Source organism: Triturus cristatus, chromosome 2_2 (genome assembly GCF_964204655.1).
Source record: "Triturus cristatus chromosome 2_2, aTriCri1.1, whole genome shotgun sequence".
In the NCBI taxonomy this organism is placed as follows: Eukaryota; Metazoa; Chordata; class Amphibia; order Caudata; family Salamandridae; genus Triturus; species Triturus cristatus.
The window spans coordinates 965329316-965352066 of record NC_140582.1 but is presented as its reverse complement, the minus strand read 5'-3'; the positions used below and the strand labels follow the sequence as shown (position 1 = coordinate 965352066).

At 44.6% G+C, this 22751-nt stretch overlaps 1 protein-coding gene across 1 annotated transcript in view; it reads right to left on the bottom strand.

Moving 5' to 3' along the window:
• The window catches only part of TAPT1 (transmembrane anterior posterior transformation 1), a 443118-nt gene that overhangs the window by 84841 nt on the left and 335526 nt on the right, over window positions 1–22751 (bottom strand). Inside the window, exons 10-11 of the mRNA XM_085642381.1 lie at window positions 22301–22360; window positions 14636–14704 (exon numbers count right to left, since the gene is read on the bottom strand). Of these exons, the coding sequence (XP_085498507.1) occupies window positions 14636–14704; window positions 22301–22360 (129 nt within the window). The remainder of the gene's footprint in view (window positions 1–14635; window positions 14705–22300; window positions 22361–22751) is intronic.

Here is a 22751-nt window from a genome sequence, read left to right as displayed (position 1 = left end):
GTGGAGAGCCTGCAGAGGAGACTGGTGTGGAACGGCCGGGCGCGTATTGCTCTTGCCAAGCTCACTCTCCCCTGGTATGACGGGGGCATCGCGCTTCCTGACATTCGCAGGTACTATTGGGCCTCGCAGCTATCTGCCATTAACCACGCCACGTATGCGCCCGGCTTGAATCCGGCGTATGAGATGGACAAGTTCCTGCTTCCCGGCGGGAACTACAACAGGGCACTTTATTCCCGCCTGGCTGACCGGACCCTTACGGGTCCTACTAAGATTGCTGTGCGGACCTGGAGGGCTGCCACTGCGGCCACGGGCTGGAGTGAGCGAATGACATGTGCTACTCCCTTGTTTGCCTCCGACCGCCTGGGCAGCTTGTGGACCACCAAGGGGTTTGACCAGTGGGACACGATTGGTATCAGCAAAGTGGGAGACCTGTGGCACAAGGGCGCGGTCAAGACTTTCGCGGTGCTCCAGGCCGAATACGAGCTGACCGACAGGGAGTTCTTCCGCTACGCCCAGGTTCGACACGCCCTGCTCTCGGTCTTCGGGGAGGGGACCACGGTCCCTGTTTCCTCGCCCCTCGAGGACCGCGTACTTGACGGACATGTCCCTGATAGTACTATTTCTTTAATTTATAAAAAATTGATTAATCACCGGGCGGATCTCCTGGTGCGCCTTCGGGAGGCTTGGACTGGGGATGGGGTCGAATTGGATGACGAAGACTGGCAGTCTGCACTGTCGTCCCCCAAGGAGGTTGCCATTCCGGCTCGTCTCCGGTTGGTACAGCTCAAGATTCTCCATCGGGTGTATGTTACGGGTCCGCGCTTGGTCGCGATGGGATTTTCCGACGACGGGCTCTGTAAACGAGGCTGCGGGCTCAGCGCCACCTTTCTTCATATCCTTTGGGAGTGTCGCGAGGTGGCGGACTATTGGCGCCGGGTCCACACGGTTATGGGACAGGTCACCGGGGTTGTACTGCTGCCGGAGGTGCGTCGCTGTGTCCTGAATGTGTGGGAGCCCAATGACTACAACGCGGCTCAGACTCGGTGGGCGGCCCTAGGGAACATGATTGCCAAGAGGGATATAGCGCAACTTTGGGGCGCTCAACGGCCGCCCACCGTGTCAGTATGGAAGGAGAATATGGACTGGTGTATGTTTCGGGAGAAGACAGTGTATGTGGCCCGTGGCAAGCCGGGGGCATGGGGTAGAATTTGGGGCCAATGGAATGCGTATCGCGGAGGCATCTGTACGCCCCCCCTGGTAGACACTGATATCGCCATGTCCCCCTGACCCTCGACGGTTCCTGGCGCTTTTTGTACCAACTACATAGGGACGTTCATCTTCCTTGACCCCCCTTTCCCCCCCCCCCTCCGTCCCCGGCCTCCCGGTACTCCTCTCTTTAGCGGATTGTTCAAATGTTCTGACTGGAGTTTCCCGGGGGGAGCCTGAACCGCACTGGTATCCCTCGTAACTCGCCTTTTGTTTTTATTGTTTTTCTTTTGTTTCTGTTACTGTTGGACTGACGCTTGCTGTTCTTCGAGAACTATCTTGAGCCACTGCGGGGCAGTGCCCTGGGAACGGATTGCAACTTTGATATGTGTATATTTCCTTATGTACCTAGCGGCCGGCCCGGGTGGTTGTAGGCCCATACTTGTGACCGAATTGTTGCTCAATAAAAACTTTTTCAAAAAAAAAAAAAAAAAAAAAAAAATGGTCTTCCTTATTATGAAAATGCTCTTTATCTACCTACCAGTGAACTTCAAGAGAAGGCTTTGAAGAGTTATCATGATGGTCGCCTGGCGGGTCAAAAAGGCTTAAAAAAGACCTTACATTTGTTAAGACGGCATTTTTGGTGGCCCAACATGGCAACCCAAAGTAAGACAGTCCGTTTCGACCTGTGAATTGTGCATTAAAGGAAAACCTAGTAGACCGGCTCCACAGGACCTATTACAGCCTTTACCAAACGCTTCTCATCCATGGCACACTGTGTCCATGAATTTAATTGTAGATCTCCCAAATAGTCAATGAAACAATACTGTTTTGGTTTTTGTAGATTCTTTTTCAAAAATGAGTCATTTTATTCCTCTGAAGAACATTCCCTCTGCGTCCCAATTAGTTCAACTATTTAATCATCATATAGTGAAAGCGCATGGGGTGCCACAAATTGTAATTTCTGATAGAGGTTCCCAGTTTGTGTCAAAATTTTGGAAGAAGTTCATGCACAGTTTAGGAATTGACACACGATTTTCCACCAGTTACCATCCGGAAACGGATGGTCAAACTGAGAGGGTAAATCAAGAATTGGAGAAGTAGTTGAGATTATATTTATTGGAACAAGAAGGAAATTGGTCAGACTTACTCTGGACAGCAGAATTTGCATACAAAAATGCAGTTTATGACTCTACAGGTTACACTCCTTTTTATTTAAACTCTGGCACACATCCAAGTTTAATGATGGTTGAAAAGGATGAATCAGTTCCAGCAGTAAAATATTTGGTGGGAGAGTTGCAGAAGTCTTTTGAACAGGCTCAAGAAAATTTATTGAAAGCAAAAGATTCATATAAGAAACAGGCAGATAAGAAAAGGAGACTAAGCCCAGAATATGTAGAAGGAGATCAATTCTGGTTATCTACCCGCCATCTTAGATTAAAAGGAAATAGAAAATTTCAGCCATGCTACATAGGCCATTTCAAGATAAAGAAATAAATCAGTCCTGTAGTAGTAAAATTGCAACTACCAAAGCAGGTTAAGATTCATCCTGTGTTTCATGTCTCACTTTTAAAGAAAAGTCCTCCAAATGTCAGATTAAAAGGGGCTCCCCTGCCAGTTGGAGTTGAGTCAGGAGAAGAATTTGAGATTAGTAACATTCTAGATTCAAAGGTGTCTCGAGGCAAACTATTCTACTTAGTAGATTAGAAGGGTTATGGGCCAGAAGGGAGATCCTGGGAACCATCTTCTAACGTTCATGCTCCTAGACTAATTAAATGTTTTCATAGAATTCTTCCTAAGAAACCTAAAATGGGAGGACCCCTTTTGGAGGGAGGTACTGTCATGACCACGATAGCAAGCACTTTAGTGAGTGGACTAAGTAAAAGGTCAAGTAAGCGTTTTAGAAGAGCTGTTAAATATCCACGATGGAAAAGAGTTCGGTCTCTTTTGAAAAGAACCTTGAAATCATTTTTAAAGTCTTTGCAGATGGAATCCGGAGAGACGAGCAAAGGGAAGTTAGAGAAATCAGGTTAGCGGTCTAGTCTTCTCTTCACACGCTCGAGATTCCAGATCGAAGCGCACCTGTTCCTAATAGAATGGTGCACTTCAACTGTGGCTTGAGACGCTGTAAACGTCTCGCTACGGTGTTAGTTTCTCTGAGGAGAATAGTTTTCTTGAGGAAATTTTCTGCTGCAACGATATCAAGACTTCGCATACATTTTTGGATACCGCTTCTATTCTTGGAAGTTTTGAGACCTGTTTATCCTTCCTTTGTTTGAGCAATTTAGAAATAGTCAGATATAGCGCGCTAGTAGTTCAGGCTGTCTCCTCATTTAGTTCTGTCTCCTTCTTTTAATTTATTTGTGAAAATAACTCCTGAAAGAACTTCTCAACAGTAAGCCCATCTTCGTGGGATGGTATCAGCGAGAAGAAAAGGTACAGTTATTTTTGAATTCTTGGATTGCGTTCCTTGCTACGAATAAGGAAGTTTTTCTTCAGGATGTTGCCTATGTATAGAGCTACTTGAAAGGCATTGAACCTACAGTACTTCGCATTTTTACTAGAAAAGCTCAGCCTACTAAGAACAGTAATTCTACAAAACTTCTAATGAAAACGTAATATCAAGAGAGAAGCATACGCTTTGAGTTCTTGGGGTAATTAAAAGTTATGGATATAAAATAATTAAGTAGAATAGGTGAATAGACTGTATGTTGATGTTTATCCTTCCTCATGCAGATGCTGAGTTCCCGGTCCCAAGCAGCGGAGACTTGGAGAAGTCTACAAGAGTCTTCGTGACGAGGCAATCTCTCTTTATCCACTTCCCCTTCCCCCCCTGCTGTTGCTCTCACCAGAAATTGAAATCTTTTGGTGGAGGTACTGGTGGAGGGGTTTTGGGACCATCTTCGGCTCCTGTGGAATTAGCCTGGTATCTGACAAGTAGTCTCCAGTATCTGTGTTAGGTGCATAAATGTTACTAGGGCAGATATCATGAGTGTCCAGTGTCCTATATAGTATGACATACCGCCTGCTTCTGAGTCAAAACACACCCGTGCCTTCCAGAAAGGGATCCTGGGGGCTATCCATAAAAGGTCTCCCCACGCAAATCCAGAATAATATGCGACATATATTTGTCCACTCCATTTGTTTCGCGGACTGGCAATGCAATCTCTCCACATGTCAGTTTCCAGCAGAAACGCAGTTAAAACCCCATATCTTTTTAAGCAGGCATGCACTCCGTTACGTTTTTTCAGTCATCTCAGCCCTCGTATGTTCCACGTGAGAAACTTGGATTTACTTCCTTTGTTCTATATAATAATTGGTTTGTAGGCACCAGAGTCCTCCCAGAGGGCCTTGTTTTCCTTAGTGTAGTGCTAAAGTGCCATTTGGTATGAGGAGCACTCTCCCATCCCCCCCAAACATCAACACGATATTCTCCCAAACAAACCCATCGAGCCCCCTCCCCTATACAGGAATCCTTTTGGCACAACCATCAGCCAAAAGAGTACCGCTCACCGCCCCCAAAGCAACCCCTCCCGCTCCCCCACAACTAGTGCAAACTGAGGAACACCAAGTGTATTCACCATCTAAGGAACAGAGTCCCCTTCAAGTCGTGAGACCAATATAGGTACTCAGCTGACCATCAGAGGATGGGTCCACAGCCTCCTCCAGCTATGGAGCACCAAACAGCATAGTCTAGGACATTACATAGACGAACAATTACATCATTCGGGTGGCAAACTAGATCGCCAGCCCCCCTGGGGGGCCCAGCCTATTGTGGCACATATGCAAATATAGATTTTTGCATCCCTTCATCATTAGTTCATGCGGAGTGCATATTTCTCCCCCTTCAGGCTTCAGTGTCCACAAGCACAGCACGTGCCTCACCAAACTTACAATACTGCAGACGCCTATTCGTTCAAAGTCCCCCATTCAGGGAAGCAAGTGTCACCAGATAGGCCCCTGATGTGTAAGCAGGCCTGCAACAAAGCAAAGTGTGGCTAGCCAGCATCTGTACTCTCGCTCCTGGTATCAGGTACTAGACAGATTTGCAAGAAAGCATTTTGATCCAAAGACCCAGACTCGGCAGGCCTCAGGATTCCATCCGGACATACCAGGATCCGACCCACTTCCCTCGTCTCTAGTCCCCCCTCGCTACCAGGGGAGATCTTCTGTTCCTGCTAGAACGCCACACGTCAGGTACGGTGTTCTTTTTTGTCTGGGGTATACAGTGGTATGTTTCCAGCCCAGTGCATCTAGCAAATCTGTGGTGATTTGTAAAAGTAAACTTAGTTATCGTATTGAATTCTGAGCTTAGCAGGGAGCATTAAGCTGCACTGTATATTTCAATCTCTTAGTTGTTTCTTAACAGGCAGGAAGTTCTTACATAGAATCTAGACCCCTAGACCCCGTGGTGTAGTCTGGATATACAAATATATTTGCGTGTTCTCACATAAAGGGGGGCTATGTGTATATACATGCTGCAGTAGAATGTCCCGGTCACCATAATTAAAGAGCCGGGCTATCATTGATCTTGGCAGCGTCCTAGGCTGCAGAGCCACTGCCAATGCCATGTGGGCCCTTTCAATCGTAAAAAACTGAGATTCTCTGGAGTTTGAGCGCATTTACAACCCAATCTTCCAGGAATAGCTCCGTCGAGGGGCCATCTGCAAGCCTACAAGTAGAATGTTTTTCCGACTGGATTGCCCCTAAGCATCCTCCAGGTGCTCCTCCATGTAAGTAGCACTGCACTAAAGTCCAGCCACAGTGGCCCTCAGAGACTTAACTTTCTGCTTTAGAACATCAACACCATTTTCTACAGCTGAAGTTCGGTCAGCTACCTTTCGTATGTCCATACGTAAATGATTCATTTCGATAGCCATCAGATCCATCTTTCCCTCCAATGCAACCTGGGACCCCAGAATGGCTGCCAGAAGCCATGCTGCAGTGGGATCCAGGCCGTAGGCTCAGTACTTGGTCCCAGCCCATGATCTATTGGTGGTACCTCAAGGCATGTGACCGTGTACAGTTCAATTTTCTGAGATTGTGTCAGTCGTGCCCCCTTCTCCTTTCCCATTATGGCAGCACAATTAAAGTCCGGGATGACCGTCGCTAGAAGATCACTAGCCTCAGAACCACAGCCACAGTAGCAGTCTCAGCAGTCTGTTAGTCCTCTGCATCCGCACCGGGTCTGGCCTCCTCCTTTGACTACTCGCCACCTACAATAGTCTGAGCCGAAGTTCAGGGTCTCAGCCGTGTGCCACTGAGGGTATGCGTGTGGGTACAATGGTTCTCAACTCCCTCACCCTGTCTAGAGTCTGTCTGGAGTATCCAGGCCTGGTAGTGCACGACAGGGGCTCAGCCATGGCTTTAGGACCCATTGAACCTCAGCTTGCTATCCTGGCGCCCACTTGCTCCATAGTGGTCCACAGTGCCTCTACTTTCCAGCCAGAAGCCTGTGCCACTCCAGGCTCCATGGGGGGAGTCCCATCAGGGGGCCCGGCATGGCACAGCCACCAAGTGCCGCTTCTCTCAGGGTTTTTCAGTTGTAGGCATCTATGTCTCTCTCACGGGCCTTTCACCTGCAATGCTGCGCCAGTTGGATTATCTACCACCTCCTCTAACCCTGGGGACCGGCTGTCACACACGCAGTCTGTTTGAGAGGCCCCCCAGGTACTGTGCTAACAAGGCCAGACCGCCAGGTCTCAGTCCGTGGCCTCTCGGCAGTCTCCTCTACAAGACGGCCATTCTCACCAGGTTGTAGGATGGCAGCCTCGCTCACAAGGGCCCCGACAGCACTGAATGAGCGTCATCCCCCCGCACCCCTGTCTCCCTAACACTTTTGGTGTGCCCACAGCAAAGTGACGCCATCCACCTATTTCAGAGCCGGCCTCAGTACTTCAACGGGCTGCCCACCTGGCCAGACAGCAGAGTATTCCGGGGCTTATCCCCCCCCCCGCCCCCAAGGGTGCAGGGGGTCTCTCCACTCCAGGGGCCACCGGTCTCCTGGCAAGGTTGTAGCCCGAACTGCACCCAGGATCGCCTCAGCCGGTCTCAGGATCCCAGGCTCGACCCACTCTGGAATTTCTTCACTGGCTCGCTGGCCCCTTCACTAGAAGGGTGCCTCTGTTGGCTCGTCTCGGGTCCCACCTGTCGTTCGGGCAGCAGTGGTACCAACGTAGCGAGCCCTGCAAGGCGGATTACCAAGGAAACGACAGGAATTTTCAGCTCCACATCGGGAGCAGCCAGGAGTTGCTTTTAAGTGGTCATTGTGTCAGGCCACGCCCCCCTTTGGATAAACATTTAGTGTAAACATTTGGAGCTGAACATCTAGGTTAATACGCCTTTACCTAGAAATGTACATTTATAGCTAAAACTATGTTTTCCTATACCCCCCCTCCTAGTGCGTGCACACACACACACACGTTTCTTCATTGGTCACTTGCACTACGACGTCAGATGGAGCGCCTACTTGTTATTTTTTTTTGTTATAGGATTTAATATATAGTCAATGAATTTAACATTTTTTTTTGCTGAACAACATTTTGTTTGTATATGTTTTTTCTAGGTCAGCAAATTTTTGCTCAACTATGAAGCTAATCAATTTCTTATTAAGTCTATCTCAGGGAGACATTGTTGCTAATTATTACTGGAAGGGTGTATAAAAGCAGGGCTCTGGGAGTTCAAAAAGCAGTCACAGAAACATGTAATGGATAGGTTTTGCAGTTCTCCAATTAGGGTGACATACTTCTTCAATCCACGTATGTAGAATTGTAATTGAATAGCTGCAGCTAGGTTCCCTTGATCATCAGAGGTTTTGTCTAAGCACGGGATAACATTTTACCTGTAGTAAAACTACAGCTAAGTAGCACTTTGGTAGTAGTGTCAATTGAACAAGCAATTTCAGGATTAAGTATCTAGGATATGTCAAACAGCAATAAGTAAGGCAAAGGTATCCACTGGGCCTAGATATGAAGCAAGGAAGCTAATTCTCTAAGCAGGTTATATTATAGGAGGGACTAAGGCAGAATCATTAGACATCTCTTCAATTTGTTTGTCCTCCCCTTTACAAGACCTATTCAAAAGAAGGTGGGTCTCACAAAGCAAAATAGAGGGTAAATCGAGGTTCGTATTAGAGAAGTAGAGAGTATCGCTAGACAAACAGTGTCGTAAAAGTGACCAGCGCCTCCTTTTTCTCAAGTGATAATCAAACATCTGTGAGTTTCACTGGGCTAAGGAAACATCAAATGCACTTACATGTTACTCCTTACATGTCTGTGGTCATTATTTAATGGGTAATTCTTTCTCCTTGGAACGTGCTTGCTTATGCACTTAAAAAATTCTTACCACATCTTTTACGAAGAGGATGCGCAAACCCTCCCAAATACATGATTATCAGTGAGTTGAGCAAGATTCTAAGAACACAAAAGATGCTATAAGGATACTTCCAACCTGCTGATCATGTTCTGTCACTTAGCAAGAGTGGGCTGGGTGTCCAATTCTGAATCATTCACTGAGTGTGAAAGCTACTGTGAACAGGGAAGATGATGCCTCTTCGAAGAAAACTATGCATATTCCAATGGTCATAGGTCCTCGGGTTATGAGGAGATGTAAGATGTAACGCTTTCTAGGTCAGGATTTAATCAAAATGGCATGTCGAATAAGGCTGCAAGCAAAACGATTTAGGAGGTGAAAGGTCTTCATAAATGTAGAAAGAAAATGGCAATAAGAGAAAGGCAGAGAATTCATCAACTTTTCTGGATCCTGCACCTCTACATGCATGCAAAAAATGAATCAGTGGGGCTTGTGCACAGAATACATTATATATATATATATATTCACTGAAAAAACCATAGGTTTCACACATGTTATAGTTAGCGGAAATTTTACTGATAAAAAACCAATGAAATTCCCCCGTTATAGTTAGTGCAGGCAACTATAACTCACGCGACCGCAATCCTCTGCTGATGCTAATACTGTATTTAGACACTTATTTGCCCATGTCTTCTTCCATACATTTTTAGCTATACATATATTACAAATATTTTTTTTTCATAAAGACACATATGTCATCAGCAGAAGATTGCGGTCGCGTGAGTTATAGTTGCCTGCACTAACTATAACGGGGGAATTTCATTGGTTTTTTATCAGTAAAATTTCCGCTAACTATAACATGTGTGAAACCTATGGTTTTTTCAGTGAATTTGCAAGGTTTTTTAAATGCTAATTCCTAACTATAACGTGTGTGAAACCTATGGTTTTTTCAGTGAATTTGTACGGTTTTTTAAATGCTAAGTTACTTTACGCCATTCGTGGCGTGCGCGCCCACTTAACGCAGTTCGTTCCGTGAGCGCACGGTGCGCTTCGCGCACCGTGCGCGCACAGTGGGAACGCGGTGCGCTTCGCGCACCGCGCGCCCACTTTACGCAGTTAGTGCCGTGCACGCACGGTGGGCACGCAGTGCGATGACAAAGCAAGAAAGCACGTCAACAAATCTGTTTCTGCATTCCTCCGTGACTATGGTTTGGGTGCCATTTACCACAACAACTTGCGTTATGACATGCAAGACATTTATAGAGGAGATGGTGTGCACTTCAATGATGAAGGGAACAGAGTCTTCCTCTTGAACCTTAGACTCTGCATCGGTACTTACTTGTAGGTACCACTAAAAAATCATTTCATAAACACAACGGCTCTTTTTAGAGCACCCTAATATCTAAACACTTAAATCTGATTTTCATTTTTTTTTTTTTTTTTTTCCTACCGTACGCTTACCGTGAGCTTACCGTACGCGTACCCCGTGATTTTTTTTAAAATCAATAAATGTTTTCTTTGTACTTTTCTGTCCTTCTTTGACCCCCTTACAAATGTTAGGGGGTCTGTAACTCTCCTCATTGCCCCCTTTCCTTGTTTTCACTCTTTTTTTTCAGAGTGAAATACACAAAATGGCGGCCGCCGCTTCCTGGTTTCGGCCGATTCGAATGTTTACTAAGATGTAAGAGCCAATCAGAATCGCGCTCGCGCACGCCACCGTACGCTTACCGTAAGCGTACGGTAAGCGTACCGTGAGCGGGCTCAGATATATATATTGATTTAAAGGCTATTTTCTCAGAATCTACTGAACAGATTTACACCAAACCTACAAAAGGCACTTCCTTGACCTAGGGACTACCTCTCTGCCAAATTTTGAGTAATTCTGTTCAGCCGTTCGGGCTGTAGCTCGTTCTAAAGGTCCTATGGAAAAATGCATGGGAAAAACGCGTTTTGGGACCCCCCTTTTATCTCAGCCCCCGCTTGACGGATCCCCCCGAGACTTTCAGGGTAGGAGCGGAGCGTAGCGCCCCACCTATTTTGAGAAATTCGCGAGGATTCGTCGACCGGCGCCAAAGTTATTCAAAATAGAATGTTGAGGTTTTCCTATGGAAACGTGGTCCTAACTATAACTACCTACTGGCGACCGCCAGTAGGTAATATATATATATATATATATATATATATATATATATATATATTCACTGAAAAAACCATAGGTTTCACACACGTTATAGTTACGAATTAGCATTTAAAAAACCTTGCAAATTCACTTAAAAAACCATAGGTTTCACACATGTTATAGTTAGCTGGACATTTCACTCGTAAAAAACCAATGAAATTCCCCCGTTATAGTTAGTGCAGGCAACTATAACTCACGCGACCGCAATCCTCTGCTGATGACGTCAGATATTACATCACTGATGACATATGTGTCTTTATGAAAAATAAATATTTGTAATATATGTATAGCTAAAGTTAATGGAAGAAGACATGGGTAAATAAGTGTCTAAATACAGTGATGTAATATCTGACATCATCAGCAGAGGATTGCGGTCGCGTGAGTTATAGTTGCCTGCACTAACTATAACGGGGGAATTTCATTGGTTTTTTACGAGTGAAATGTCCAGATAACTATAACATGTGTGAAACCTATGGTTTTTTTAAGTGAATTTGCAAGGTTTTTAAAATGCTAATTCGTTACTATAACGTGTGTGAAACCTATGGTTTTTTCAGTGAATATATAAACATAAATATAATCTGCATATCTATATAAATATAAATTCATGCAAACATATACATATATGCATACATATGCATGGTATGTACATGAAAGTTTGAAAAACTCTAATACAAGCAAAGCTAAAAAGCCACCTAATTACAAACCGAATTGCTTTAACTTAAACGAGGGCGAGACCTATTGCATTTTCAATGCTTGTTTACTTTGGTTCCATCAAGAAGGCATTCAGATGTGACACATTTGCCATAAATTCTGAATGGTAGCACTCTAGTTCCTCATTAGATCACTGTAGTAAAGCTACTGCTCACCAGGGAAGTCTGCTGCTGGTATTCAAAGTGCATGTTTCAGTCTGCATGTCAGAACTTTTTAATGAAATAGAAGAGGATTTGAGAAGTCAAAATGTGCCCTAAGTTTTCTTTCTGCAGCACTAGTCATAATTTCTATGGCAAAAAGAACCCCCTCATTTTGTTCCTTTGCAAATTAAATGTTTTAAATGTTACCACTTTATTCCAATCAAGATGGCTGCAGGTGTGCCATACTTTTGTCATAAGTAAGACTGTTAGCGCTCTAGTTGTTCTTTAAAACACTCTGGGATTTCTGTCATTGGGCTATACTTGGGCTACATCTCGGTGATATTTGTGCTACATTTGGGCTCTTTTGTCTCTGGTGGCCATCTTGGGAGACTTGTTATGAAGTTTCCTAATTTCCTCATTTACTGCAGTCTCCTCAGTAGCATACTGTCAGTTTTTTACTTTGATTCAATGAAGAAGGCATTCAGATGTGTCACACATTTGCCATAAATTCAGAATGTTAGCACTCTAGTTGCTCATTAGATCAATGTAGTAAAGCTACTGCTCACCAGGGAAGTCTGCTGGTGGTATTGAAAGTGCATGTTTCAGTCTGCATGTCAGAATTCTTTAATGAAATAGAAGAGGATTTAAGAAGTCACTCAAAATGTGCCCTAATTTTTCTTTCTGCAGCACTAATCATACATTCTATGGCAAAATGAACCCTCTCATTTTGTTCCTTTTTAAATTAAATGTTTTAAATGTTACCACTTTATTCCAATCAAGATGGCTTCAGGTGTGCCATACCTTTGTCATAAGTAAGACTGTTAGCGCTCTAGTTGTTCTTTGGAACACTCTGGGAAGCTGCAGTAGAACACAAAGGAATCAACTGACAATCTCTGCCCTTGTTGGATGTACATGTTGTATTGAGAATGTCAGACTTCATTCTGACATGACTGAGAAAGATAATGTGAATTTACAGAAAATATGCTCTCAGTTTAGATTATAGATCACCTTCCAAACCTCTGTGGGAAAAGCATGTGAAAATAGTTTTCTCTCAAACACGATTCATGATATCCCAGCAGAAGGCTTTTTCACATGGTAAAATCACCTTAGAACATACTACAATTCCTAAAACGAGTATGGTACCATCAACAAATGATTCATAATGTAACTAAGGTATTAAAACCTTCTATTAACTGCAATGCTTTTTAATGAGGTGCTATCATGTATATTGATCCCAAGATGGCTGCCAACACTTCTTGGAGGAAGTGCTGACAGCCAATCAGATCTCACAATGAGATGTGTGGTTAGGCTCCGCCCAGATATGTATATGATTTAACTTTTGATTTTCTCAGGAACTACTGAACGGATTTACACCATATATGCAAAAGGCACATGCCTGACCTGAGGACTACCTCTTTGCCAAATTTCAAGTAATTCTGTTCAGCCGTTCTGGCTGTAGCTGTGTCTAAAGGTCCTATGGAAAAATGCATGTGGAAAACGCATTTTCAATTTTGAATAACTTTGGCCCCGGTTGACGAATCCTCGCGAAATTTTCAAAACTAATGGGGCGCTCCGTTCAGCTCCTACCCTGAAAGTCTCTGGGTGATTCGTCAAGCGGGGGCCGAGAAAAAAGGGGGGTCCCAAAACACGTTTTCCCCATGCATTTTTCCATAGGACCTTTAGACGCAGCTACAGCCCGAACGGCTGAACAGAATTACTTGAAATTTGGCAGAGAGGTAGCCATAAGGTCAAGGAAGTGCCTTTTGCAGGTGTAAATCTGTTCAGTATTTCCTGAGAAAATAGCATTTAAAAGCATATCAATATCTATACGCGCGCACCGTGCGCGCACCGTGCGAGCACCCTAACGTGCGCGAGCGTAATTCTGATTGGTGGTTACATGTTAGTCAACGTTCGAATCGGTCGAAATCAGGAAGTGTCGGCCGTCATTTTGTTTGTTTTCAGTGCGAGAGTGAAAATGGAAGGTGGCGAACGTGAAAAGGGGGCAGGGTAGAGAGTTCCTGTCCCCTAGCCTATGTCAGGGGGTCCCTGAAGGACCCCAAAGGCAGAAAAAAAAAAAAAAAAAAAAAAAAAATTAAATCGCGGGGGTGAAACCCCCCCCCCCCCCCCAAAAATCTTTTTTAAAAAAAAAAAAATCGCGGAGGTGAAAAACAAAAAAAAGGAAAAAAATGTTTTAATACGTCGTTTATTGTAAAATAAATATATACAAAAAATAATACATAAATAAATTAGCATTTAAAAAACCGTACAAATTCACTGAAAAAACCATAGGTTTCACACACGTTATAGTTAGGAATTAGCATTTAAAAAACCTTGCAAATTCACTATAACTCGCGCGACCGCCACTCTATCACAAGGATGATGTCATCAGTGATGTCATGAGTGATGCCACTGACCATGTCATGAGTGATGTAATATGTGACGTCATGAGCAGTGGATTGCGGGCGCGCGAGTTATAGTTATCTGAACTAACTATAACGGGGGAATTTCATTGGTTTTTTACGAGTGAAATGTCCACCTAACTATAACATGTGTGAAACCTATGGTTTTTTAAGTGAATATATAGACTATGTGTCAATTCCAGTGCAGTCTCACAATGCACCTCATACGTCCAATGGATGCCAACTAGCACCAGAGAGGAGGAAAGGCTGAAAAATGATTCAGATGCAATCTGACATCTAGTGCAAGGGGTCCTCTGTTGAATCTGCAGGAGCGAGTGCCCACCAGAAAAGAGATGCATAACTAAAAGACTGGTAAGGCAGCTTAGCAGTGTGAGGTGAAGACCAGTAACCCTATTCTCTTCACCTGAAATGGTATTTAATCTCTGGCTGTGCTCCATTTCTTTCATTCTTAATAAACAGTGAGAATAAAATTAGTACCATTCCAGAGGCAACAACAAATGGGCTGACCTAAAGTTATGAGAAAAACGTAGTCTCTAAATTACTCCAATGTACATCTTGTTTCACACCGGTATAGCTGATGGCATTTCAATTTCAAATGTAAGCTATTAATATTCAACTAAAAACGCACACACATTCATACAGACGCATGCACACACAAACACACTTACCAGGACTGCCAGCGGGAGAGGGATGAAACCCATTCTTCTAGAAACAGAATCACTGTAATCTGTGTAGGCCTGAAAGACAAACATATTTTAGTAAGCAAGAACGAAGAAAGGAAGAAGGCCCTTCAAAGGGACAATAATAACTTTACAGAAAAAAGGCACATTTAAAATAAAATAACAAATTGGGAAAGCATGGCAATGCTTTGGGATATTAGCTTTCAGGAAGTAAGAACATACCCTTAAGCACGTGGTTCTGAGAGGTGCTAAGGGGCCAAGCGCCAAACAGACATAGGTGGGAGGAAAGATATGCATCGTCCAAGCCTGATTCACCCAAGCACCACTGACGACCTGCCTTTTAATGTATGCAACCTGAAATCTTGTTCATTGTCAGTGAAAATGTGTGCATTTGAGTGTCCTTACCACCTGTGAAGATCAGAATTACCAAGTGAAAATGATCATGGTTCAACCAGTTTCTATACGATACATTGCTGAAAGGACGAATCCCGTTTGTCGAACAAAAGGTCCTGCTTAACTGCATTATGAAATGTGGTTTAGCTGAAAGCATTTTTATAAAGGGGGGGGGGGTGGAGGATAGGTATCAGCCAGAAATGTTCTCTGGGTGGGATTTAAAGAGAGACTTGTTTCTACCTTAAAATAATATGTAAAATTGTACTATCTTGGTCTTAATGTGGATATTTGATGCACATGGGATAGGGCTTTACATGAAAAACCATGTACATCCACAACATTTGTGAGTTTAGTATTTTTAACAGTCAAAAGAACTTAATTGTGTTTTTGTTCCATTTTTCAGTTGGGAAATGTTCCCTGAAGATAGGCAATGCCCGAAATGCGACGGGGATGGCAAGAATCAATGAAATTAAAAAATGGATGAATGCTGTACATTCTCATCTTGATCTTCAAGTTTGGCAAAAGAACTTTGAACTATGATATCATTGGTATAGAAAAATTGCATCTGATAATAACAAACTTCTGGTGGAAACTTCTAATAGCATATTGCTCATCTTGTGAATATCCCCAAGAGTCAGCTCAGCATTGCCCATACTGGCCAGTCGGTGGCGTCGTGCGCCTTCATTGTCACGTGACGACGACAGAGACATACATAGGCAGCATCCTCGCTCTTTTTTGTACAAAATTCTCTCTAAAGTGTGCAAGGAACTAGGTCTTCTTCAAAGATTACAAGGTTTAAGCCTTGCAAGGACCCTCATCAGGTATGTTTCTGGTTCCTAGGATGCTAGCACAACGCAAAGGCTTGAAATGACTAGGTGCAGGAGGACAGCGCCGCTCCACCCACGGAGTGTGCAGAGAAGGCAAATCTCCGCACACTCCGGAGCGGAGTTGACCAGCCCCCGCCTTCAACCCCCCATTAAGAATTAATTTAAAATACATTAAAGGTTTGTCAATCGAGGCTGCTCTAAGAAGTGGAGCAGGGTCTGGGGTCCTGGAATAAATACAGGGGATACATCTGTGAGCCACCAGAGATACAGGCGGAGGGGGAGTCTGACAATGAAAATGAGGGGGGGGACGGCAATGTAATGCATGGAACATTGTCTTCTGTGGTGGTATATGTAATATCCATAGGCCAATTGCCGAAAAACCGCTGATGTCTGGATGTATTGTTTGTATGTACTACCTGATTCATTTGTGCCTTGATTTTAATTACAATAAAAAGTTTTTTTTTTTTAAATACATTAAAGGTAAAAGAAAAAAAACTCACCTTGACTGCGGCGTCCCCGGGCTGACCTCCTCTTCTTCCTCGCCGTCGCAGGGTGATCTGCGCATGCGCGTGCACATTCCTTGTGGCAAATGTGCATGGGGGTGGAGGTGGGTGGCGGAGCGGAGTTCCACGGAGTTTGTTCCCAACTCCGTGGACCTCCGCGTAGTCCAGCTCTGCCCAGGGTTAGAAATGACTGCGCCAGGATGAATCTCAAGGCGATCCAGAAATGCAAAGCCAAGATCTACATCGCCGAGGGCGTCTATGGGGCTGGTCCTGGTCGAAGGTGAGGACAGGCACCTGTTCTAGTGGCCGTCCATACAAAATGCACTCTTCCCATTCCAAGCCGTCAGATAAGTCCAAATCATAACAGAAGCATAAGAAGTCAAAGAATAACTCTCCTTCTTCCCACCACTTTGTTAGAAGTCATGGGTGTGTCAAGGTGCCTCTCAATTTTGTGTCTCCACCCACGGAACGGCTCCCAGCTGAATTCAGTGCTTAATTTGTAAAACAATAAGTACTGGGCCCAAACTTTTGCCCAGAAGCCCACGGCAGGTGCTACAAATATTGGTATTTCCAAATACCTAGGCTGTGTAGTCTTAATTCTGCTTTAATCCACCACCAGATGCTACTTGCACCTCCAGCCCACTCTTGCAGTTTCTATCTCATCCCTGCTTCTTCCCTTTAACAGTTTTTCCATCTCTCTCTTCCTCTTTCCCTGCCACTTTTGAGTTTCTCTCTCTTGCCCTGCGTGACTGTCTGAGTCAAACAAATAAGTGCCAGCTCGAAAAAAAGAGTGCCACTAGCCCCACCTGCAACCACCAGCTCAAATTAAGCACTGCCCAAATTCCCAGGTCCATTGATGACGCCACAACAAGTGGAAGCTTTCAAGGAAGCCGTGTGGCACATCATTGAGACCCTTTTGTCTTCCTCTGGCACACCTTTAGGCCCAAAGGATCCGAGGAGGCCTCCAGTCAGATTAACATCAGTGGATCTGTCCTCCACAGTCTGTGCCTCCTGACCCACTGTGGGGTCTGCCCCAACCCTCAGCTAGGCTTCACACCCGATGCCATGTCTGCCAGCCCCCTTGTGGGTCGACACCAGCACTATTGATGCCAGCCAAATAATCCTATTGTTTTATCGAACTCTGAAGCGAACCCAGCACAACCTTGTCGTAAGTTGCCCCCTCAACAACCTCGAGCGGACCCTGTTCAACCTCACTCGGACTAAGATGTAACTCTTTACCCAGAACAATCCACCTTTGTTTTGCTTCTGAGCTTCTATGATGATGGGGATGGCATAGCATTCCGCTATTATGATGAGAAAGACCATGCCAATAGGTTAGACACCTCATCGGACACTGGGATAAACTGTCCCCCTGGCTCTTCCAAAGAGGAATCTGCTTCATTTGCTGAGGTAATAAAGAGGGCTGGCGAAGTTTTAGACCTCCAACTTCCATCTGTCAAAGTCTAGACAAATGACCTAACGGAAGTCCAGTAGCCTAGACAGAATCCCTCAAAACCACTTCTTCCTTTTAATGAAGACCTGGCACTCTAATGAGCACTTAGGCTAGCACTGGCCCTTGCCTAGGAGTTAATAGACAGGTTGTCAGACAACACAGACCCTCTCCTGATAACATGTCCTTCCTTCTGCATCACACTACACCTGAAAATTCACTTTGGCCTAAGTTCTGTATGCGCTGGATCCAAGAGACTGGATGTTAGAGTCGGGCCTGCAGGACGCTTATTTTCACATTCCTCTCCACCAATCCCACAGGTGTAATCTGCACTTTAACATCGACAAGGATTGTTTTCAACTAATTCTCTGTGCTCCCCTTTAGCCTCCCAGGTTTTCATGAAAGTGGTGGTTGGAGTACATGTTTGGAGGTTGGGGATACCATGTTTCTCCTTTTCAGCAACTGGTTGCTGAAGGCGGTCATGCCACAGGAAGTTGTAGACCACCTCAAAATAACGATAAACCACCTCCACGTTTGGGGTTTTCGATCAACATGCTGAAGACACGAATGACCTCTTCACAGAGGCTTCTGTTTATCTGAACCATTCTGAATACTGTGCAACTTCGAGCATTCCCTCCTGATCTAGGAGTCTACAACATACAGGCTATGATCCAGTTGTTTCAGTCTCGGTCCTGGGTCTCAGTGAGAGTGACTCTAAACCTTCTATCCCTCCTGGCCCCTTGCATTCTGCTGGTACACTACTTCAAATGGCACATGAAGGCTCTGGAGCAGGCTCAGCACCTAGGGAACCTGTCCGATTCCATTCAGGTTTTGGACATGACTGCAAAGACCTGCAGTGGTGGCTGCTCAACCACAACTGGACTGGTGGCAAACCCGTCTCCCTACCCCTACCAGAGCCAACTGTGGTAATGGATGGGTCAGTGTTGGATTGGGGAGGTAACCTGGGAGTTGTAGGGATCAGAGGACTCTGGTCTTCCGAGGAGAACAACCACCTCATCAATCTGGGCCATTTGCTTGGTGTTCATGGCCTTCCTACCACCTTCAAAGGCAGGCTGATCCAGGTGTTCACAGACAACACTACCACCATGTGGTCCTACAACAAGCAGGGTCGAAGTGAGGTCCTGTGACTCTGGAGCAGGCTAAGTTTGCTGGGCATCTCCCAGGGCGTGAACAACCTGGCAGGATCTTTAAATGCCAGGGCGTACAAACTCAGTTGGCCACGCCTTGCAGATCATCACAAATGGCAACTACACCTGGGAGGTATTGCAGGAGTCTTACACTGATGGGGAGAACCCTGGCCAGATCGCTTTGCCACTGCTGAAAATACACAATTTTGAGCATTGGCGTTTGAAAGAAAAATATCTCTGTGAGATGCATACTGCTTAGAGTACAGCACTGGATCCCTGTATGCCTTTCTGCCCCTGCTTATCCTGGCCAGAGTTCTGAAGAAGATCAGGAACAACCGTCTTTTATTCAGCAAGGATTTGTTGTGGGCACAGTTAAAGACTTGAAGACCTTTAAGCCTTTTTGAGTTTACCAGACCAGCCATTCTTGCTTAAATCACCTGCTGTGATACGTTTCCTTGAAGGTCTGGGTCCATAACTTCCCACAAACATTTTGTAATGCCACATGGGACCTTAATTCGGTCCTCACCTTCCTGATGTGTACTCTAAGCAGATGCACAGCTGTCCTTTGCATTTCCTGACTCTCAAAGGAGTCTTCCTCATAGCGATAATTTCAGCTCTTCACGAGAGTGAGCTACAGGCTCTGTATGTTTACACACTGTGCACCACCTTTTTTCTGGACAAATTGGTGCTGTGGACTAGAGCTGCGTTTTTGCTGAAAGTTGTGATGTTTTCTCACATCGGACAAGCCATTATCCTTCCGGTATTCTTTGCCCCACGACACCCCCTTGAAAAAGGAGGGAGACTCGACTGCTTGCATCCTAAAAGCTTTGAGTTTTTACGTTGATCTACAAATAACCATCTAATGAGCGATCAGCTCTTCGTTGTGCCAAAGAGTACGGTAATGCAGAAAAGGATCATATTAAGGTGAATAGTCCTCTGTATAAACATTTGCTATGCACTGGCCGAGAAACAGCCCCTAGAAGGATCTGAGATCTCATTCGACCAGAGCCATGGCTGCTACCACCACGATGAAAGAAGAATTGCCTTATCTGGACATCTGGATGGCTGCGATGTGGGTGTCACTCCATACGTTCACAAAGTACTATTGCCTTGATAATGCGGTATGGCAGGAAGGACACTGCCCGCTCAGTCCTACAGGATTTTCTGGTTTGAGCCATTTCTCAGATCCATCACCTGTTATTGTTATCATCACTTGTAAAATGCGCACTATCAACCTACGAGCATCCTGAAGCTATCATACGTGTGCCCCAACTGGGCTCATGGTACGTGGAGTATCAAACCAATTGAGTGAAATCATGCTCTAGAATAGAGTTATGTCTTCAGCCTATTCCTAAACTGAAGAAGATCTTCCAGCTGTCTCATATCGGGTGGAAGATTATTTCAGAGTCGCGCAGCTGCGGTGCTGAAGGCCCCACCTCCTGATTTTGTTTTTTTAAATCTTGGTACCTTCACCAACTTGGCGGAGGAAAAGCGGAGGCTCTGGGCAGGAGCATACCAAGCAAATTTGTTCTGCATTGGTTTAGGTCCAGCCCCATGCAGAGCCTTGAACACTATGCAAAGCGACCTGGGGAGGTAATGCTTTGGTACCTACTCACAAGGTGAGGAAACTACGGTTAGAAGTGGCTACTTTAACTGCTGATTCCTCACCCCTGTCCTCCTCCTCTTTCTGTCGGATGGACTTCTCACCCCCCATAAATATACTACAAAATAGACATCTGTGTACCGTCATATCTGATCAAAGGAACTGACGTTTGTACACCAGGCTGATGCTTATATGTGGCCCTGGTGTCACTTCCTTGGCAGGACGAAGGTGACACAAAGCAGCATAATGCTATCTACCACAGTGCGGGGGCAATGCTGAGAAACATCTTTGGATCCATTCTGGTGGTTAGGGATATTCACAAGGTGAGGAATCTTCAGTTTGTTACTGAAGGTAAGTCATTTCATCTGAACTAAAGAACTTAATGAAGTGTGAAGCAGATTGTAAACAGATCTTTAGAAGAGTCCAGCAGGATGATTTGTATCAGTCAGATTACTAGTTAAGACTTTTTCCAGCAGCCTCAGCTGACTCCTTCACCTTCTCTCCCAAAGTACAAGGATGAGTGCACCAACAGGAAGGATCATCCCCAGTGCCAAGTCATGCAATGAGTTAGGCTGCTACTGGGGTAGACCCTGACACTTGTCTGAAGCCAGACTTCAATCTGTTAGTAGGAAAATCTGCTTTAGACTTGGATGAAAACCCTATTTATATTTCTGGGAGACTGAAAGCACAGAGTAGTAAGTGGAAGACTTTTCTGTAATAACTTTGGTTTTACACTGCGATCAGTATCTGGGAAGGAAGTTTGTGCCATCATAGGAAAAGTGAAAGGGTCTCGGCCATCTTGTCGTCTCATAGACAGTCCTTGGTAGCTTTTGATACAGTGTTTGTTAGATTCACATTGATGTAAAGCTGGTAAACAGCCACTTACATTCCCCATGTTTAACCTCAAGCAATACTGGTTCACAAATTCAAGAGCTTCAGACTGCCTTTACATATTCATTCAAATCAGCACCCTACATCTCACCATAACTGTGAAAGCATTTAAAATAAATAAAAAGACTAAAAATCCTAACCTTACTGAAGTTTAACTTTTAAGCACATTTCTAGGAACAAATAAATAGCAAAGTATTCATAGAGTTAGTCAAAACAAACGTGAACAGTTTTTCTACTGAACTAAATCATCTCAATCCATAAATGATGAGTCGCAATCAATGTCTTTCTTCTTTGCATCCTTCTGCGTTATTTGGAGAGAGAAACATGAGGCAGCAGGAGTGGGCTGAGGAACAGCAGGTGGGAATATCTAATATGCTCTTTCAAGCCATATATGTTTGAAGGCCAGTGGAGCGCAGCACGAGTTCCAGATCACTGGCAGTGTAATTGTCCTTTAAAAATCCTGTTGGTTGAGGTAGAGTTCTTGCATTTCTTGGCTTTATAAAACACACAGAATCAATGTCCAGTATACATTTCAGGTTCTCATAATGAATATAATCTAAAAAACATACCATGACATAAATGAAGCAACAGTAACTGAGAAGTTTGAAGAGTGGCTGATTCTGTGACTGGTGTACAGCCACAACATTCACCAAGAGTGAACAATCATGTGGGCCATGCTGCCACTGCACGGTGTCTGAACAAAAAGGATAATGAGTCAAACTACACCATTCAACCACGGCCATCTTGAGCAGCTGCAGCAGTAACAGGAAATGCACACCTCGAATCACATTCATCAGTTTTTACCACTAGGTCATCGACTCCTCATTAGTAGACTTACATTTTTCTGCCGACTGCTAACAAGTTCGAAGGCAAGACTGGCTCTGTATTCACTGTATACCTGTGGAAATGAAACCAGAACACAGGTGACTCATTTCAACAATAAAACTTGGAAGTATATATCTTAACTAAAGTAAACTATTCTGCTTGAAGACCTTACAAAGTAACACTAACTGAGGTGGCTTGGTCTGTAAAATAGCGATGGACTTGGATGCAGCCACGAGTAATCAACAGAGCCTGAGATTAATTCAAGCATTCCATCCATGACTTTTTTAAATATACTTTAGTATGTTACCCTAGGTGGGACGTGTATACCCAGACATAGGTCCCGTGCACACTGTGTCCATGGAACCAAGCTATAACTAGCTGCTGAGTCCTAACTAGGGCAAAACCGGCCCTGGGTTGCTTGCGTTTCCACTGCAGAGGGTCAAGACTGATTTGCATATGGCTAG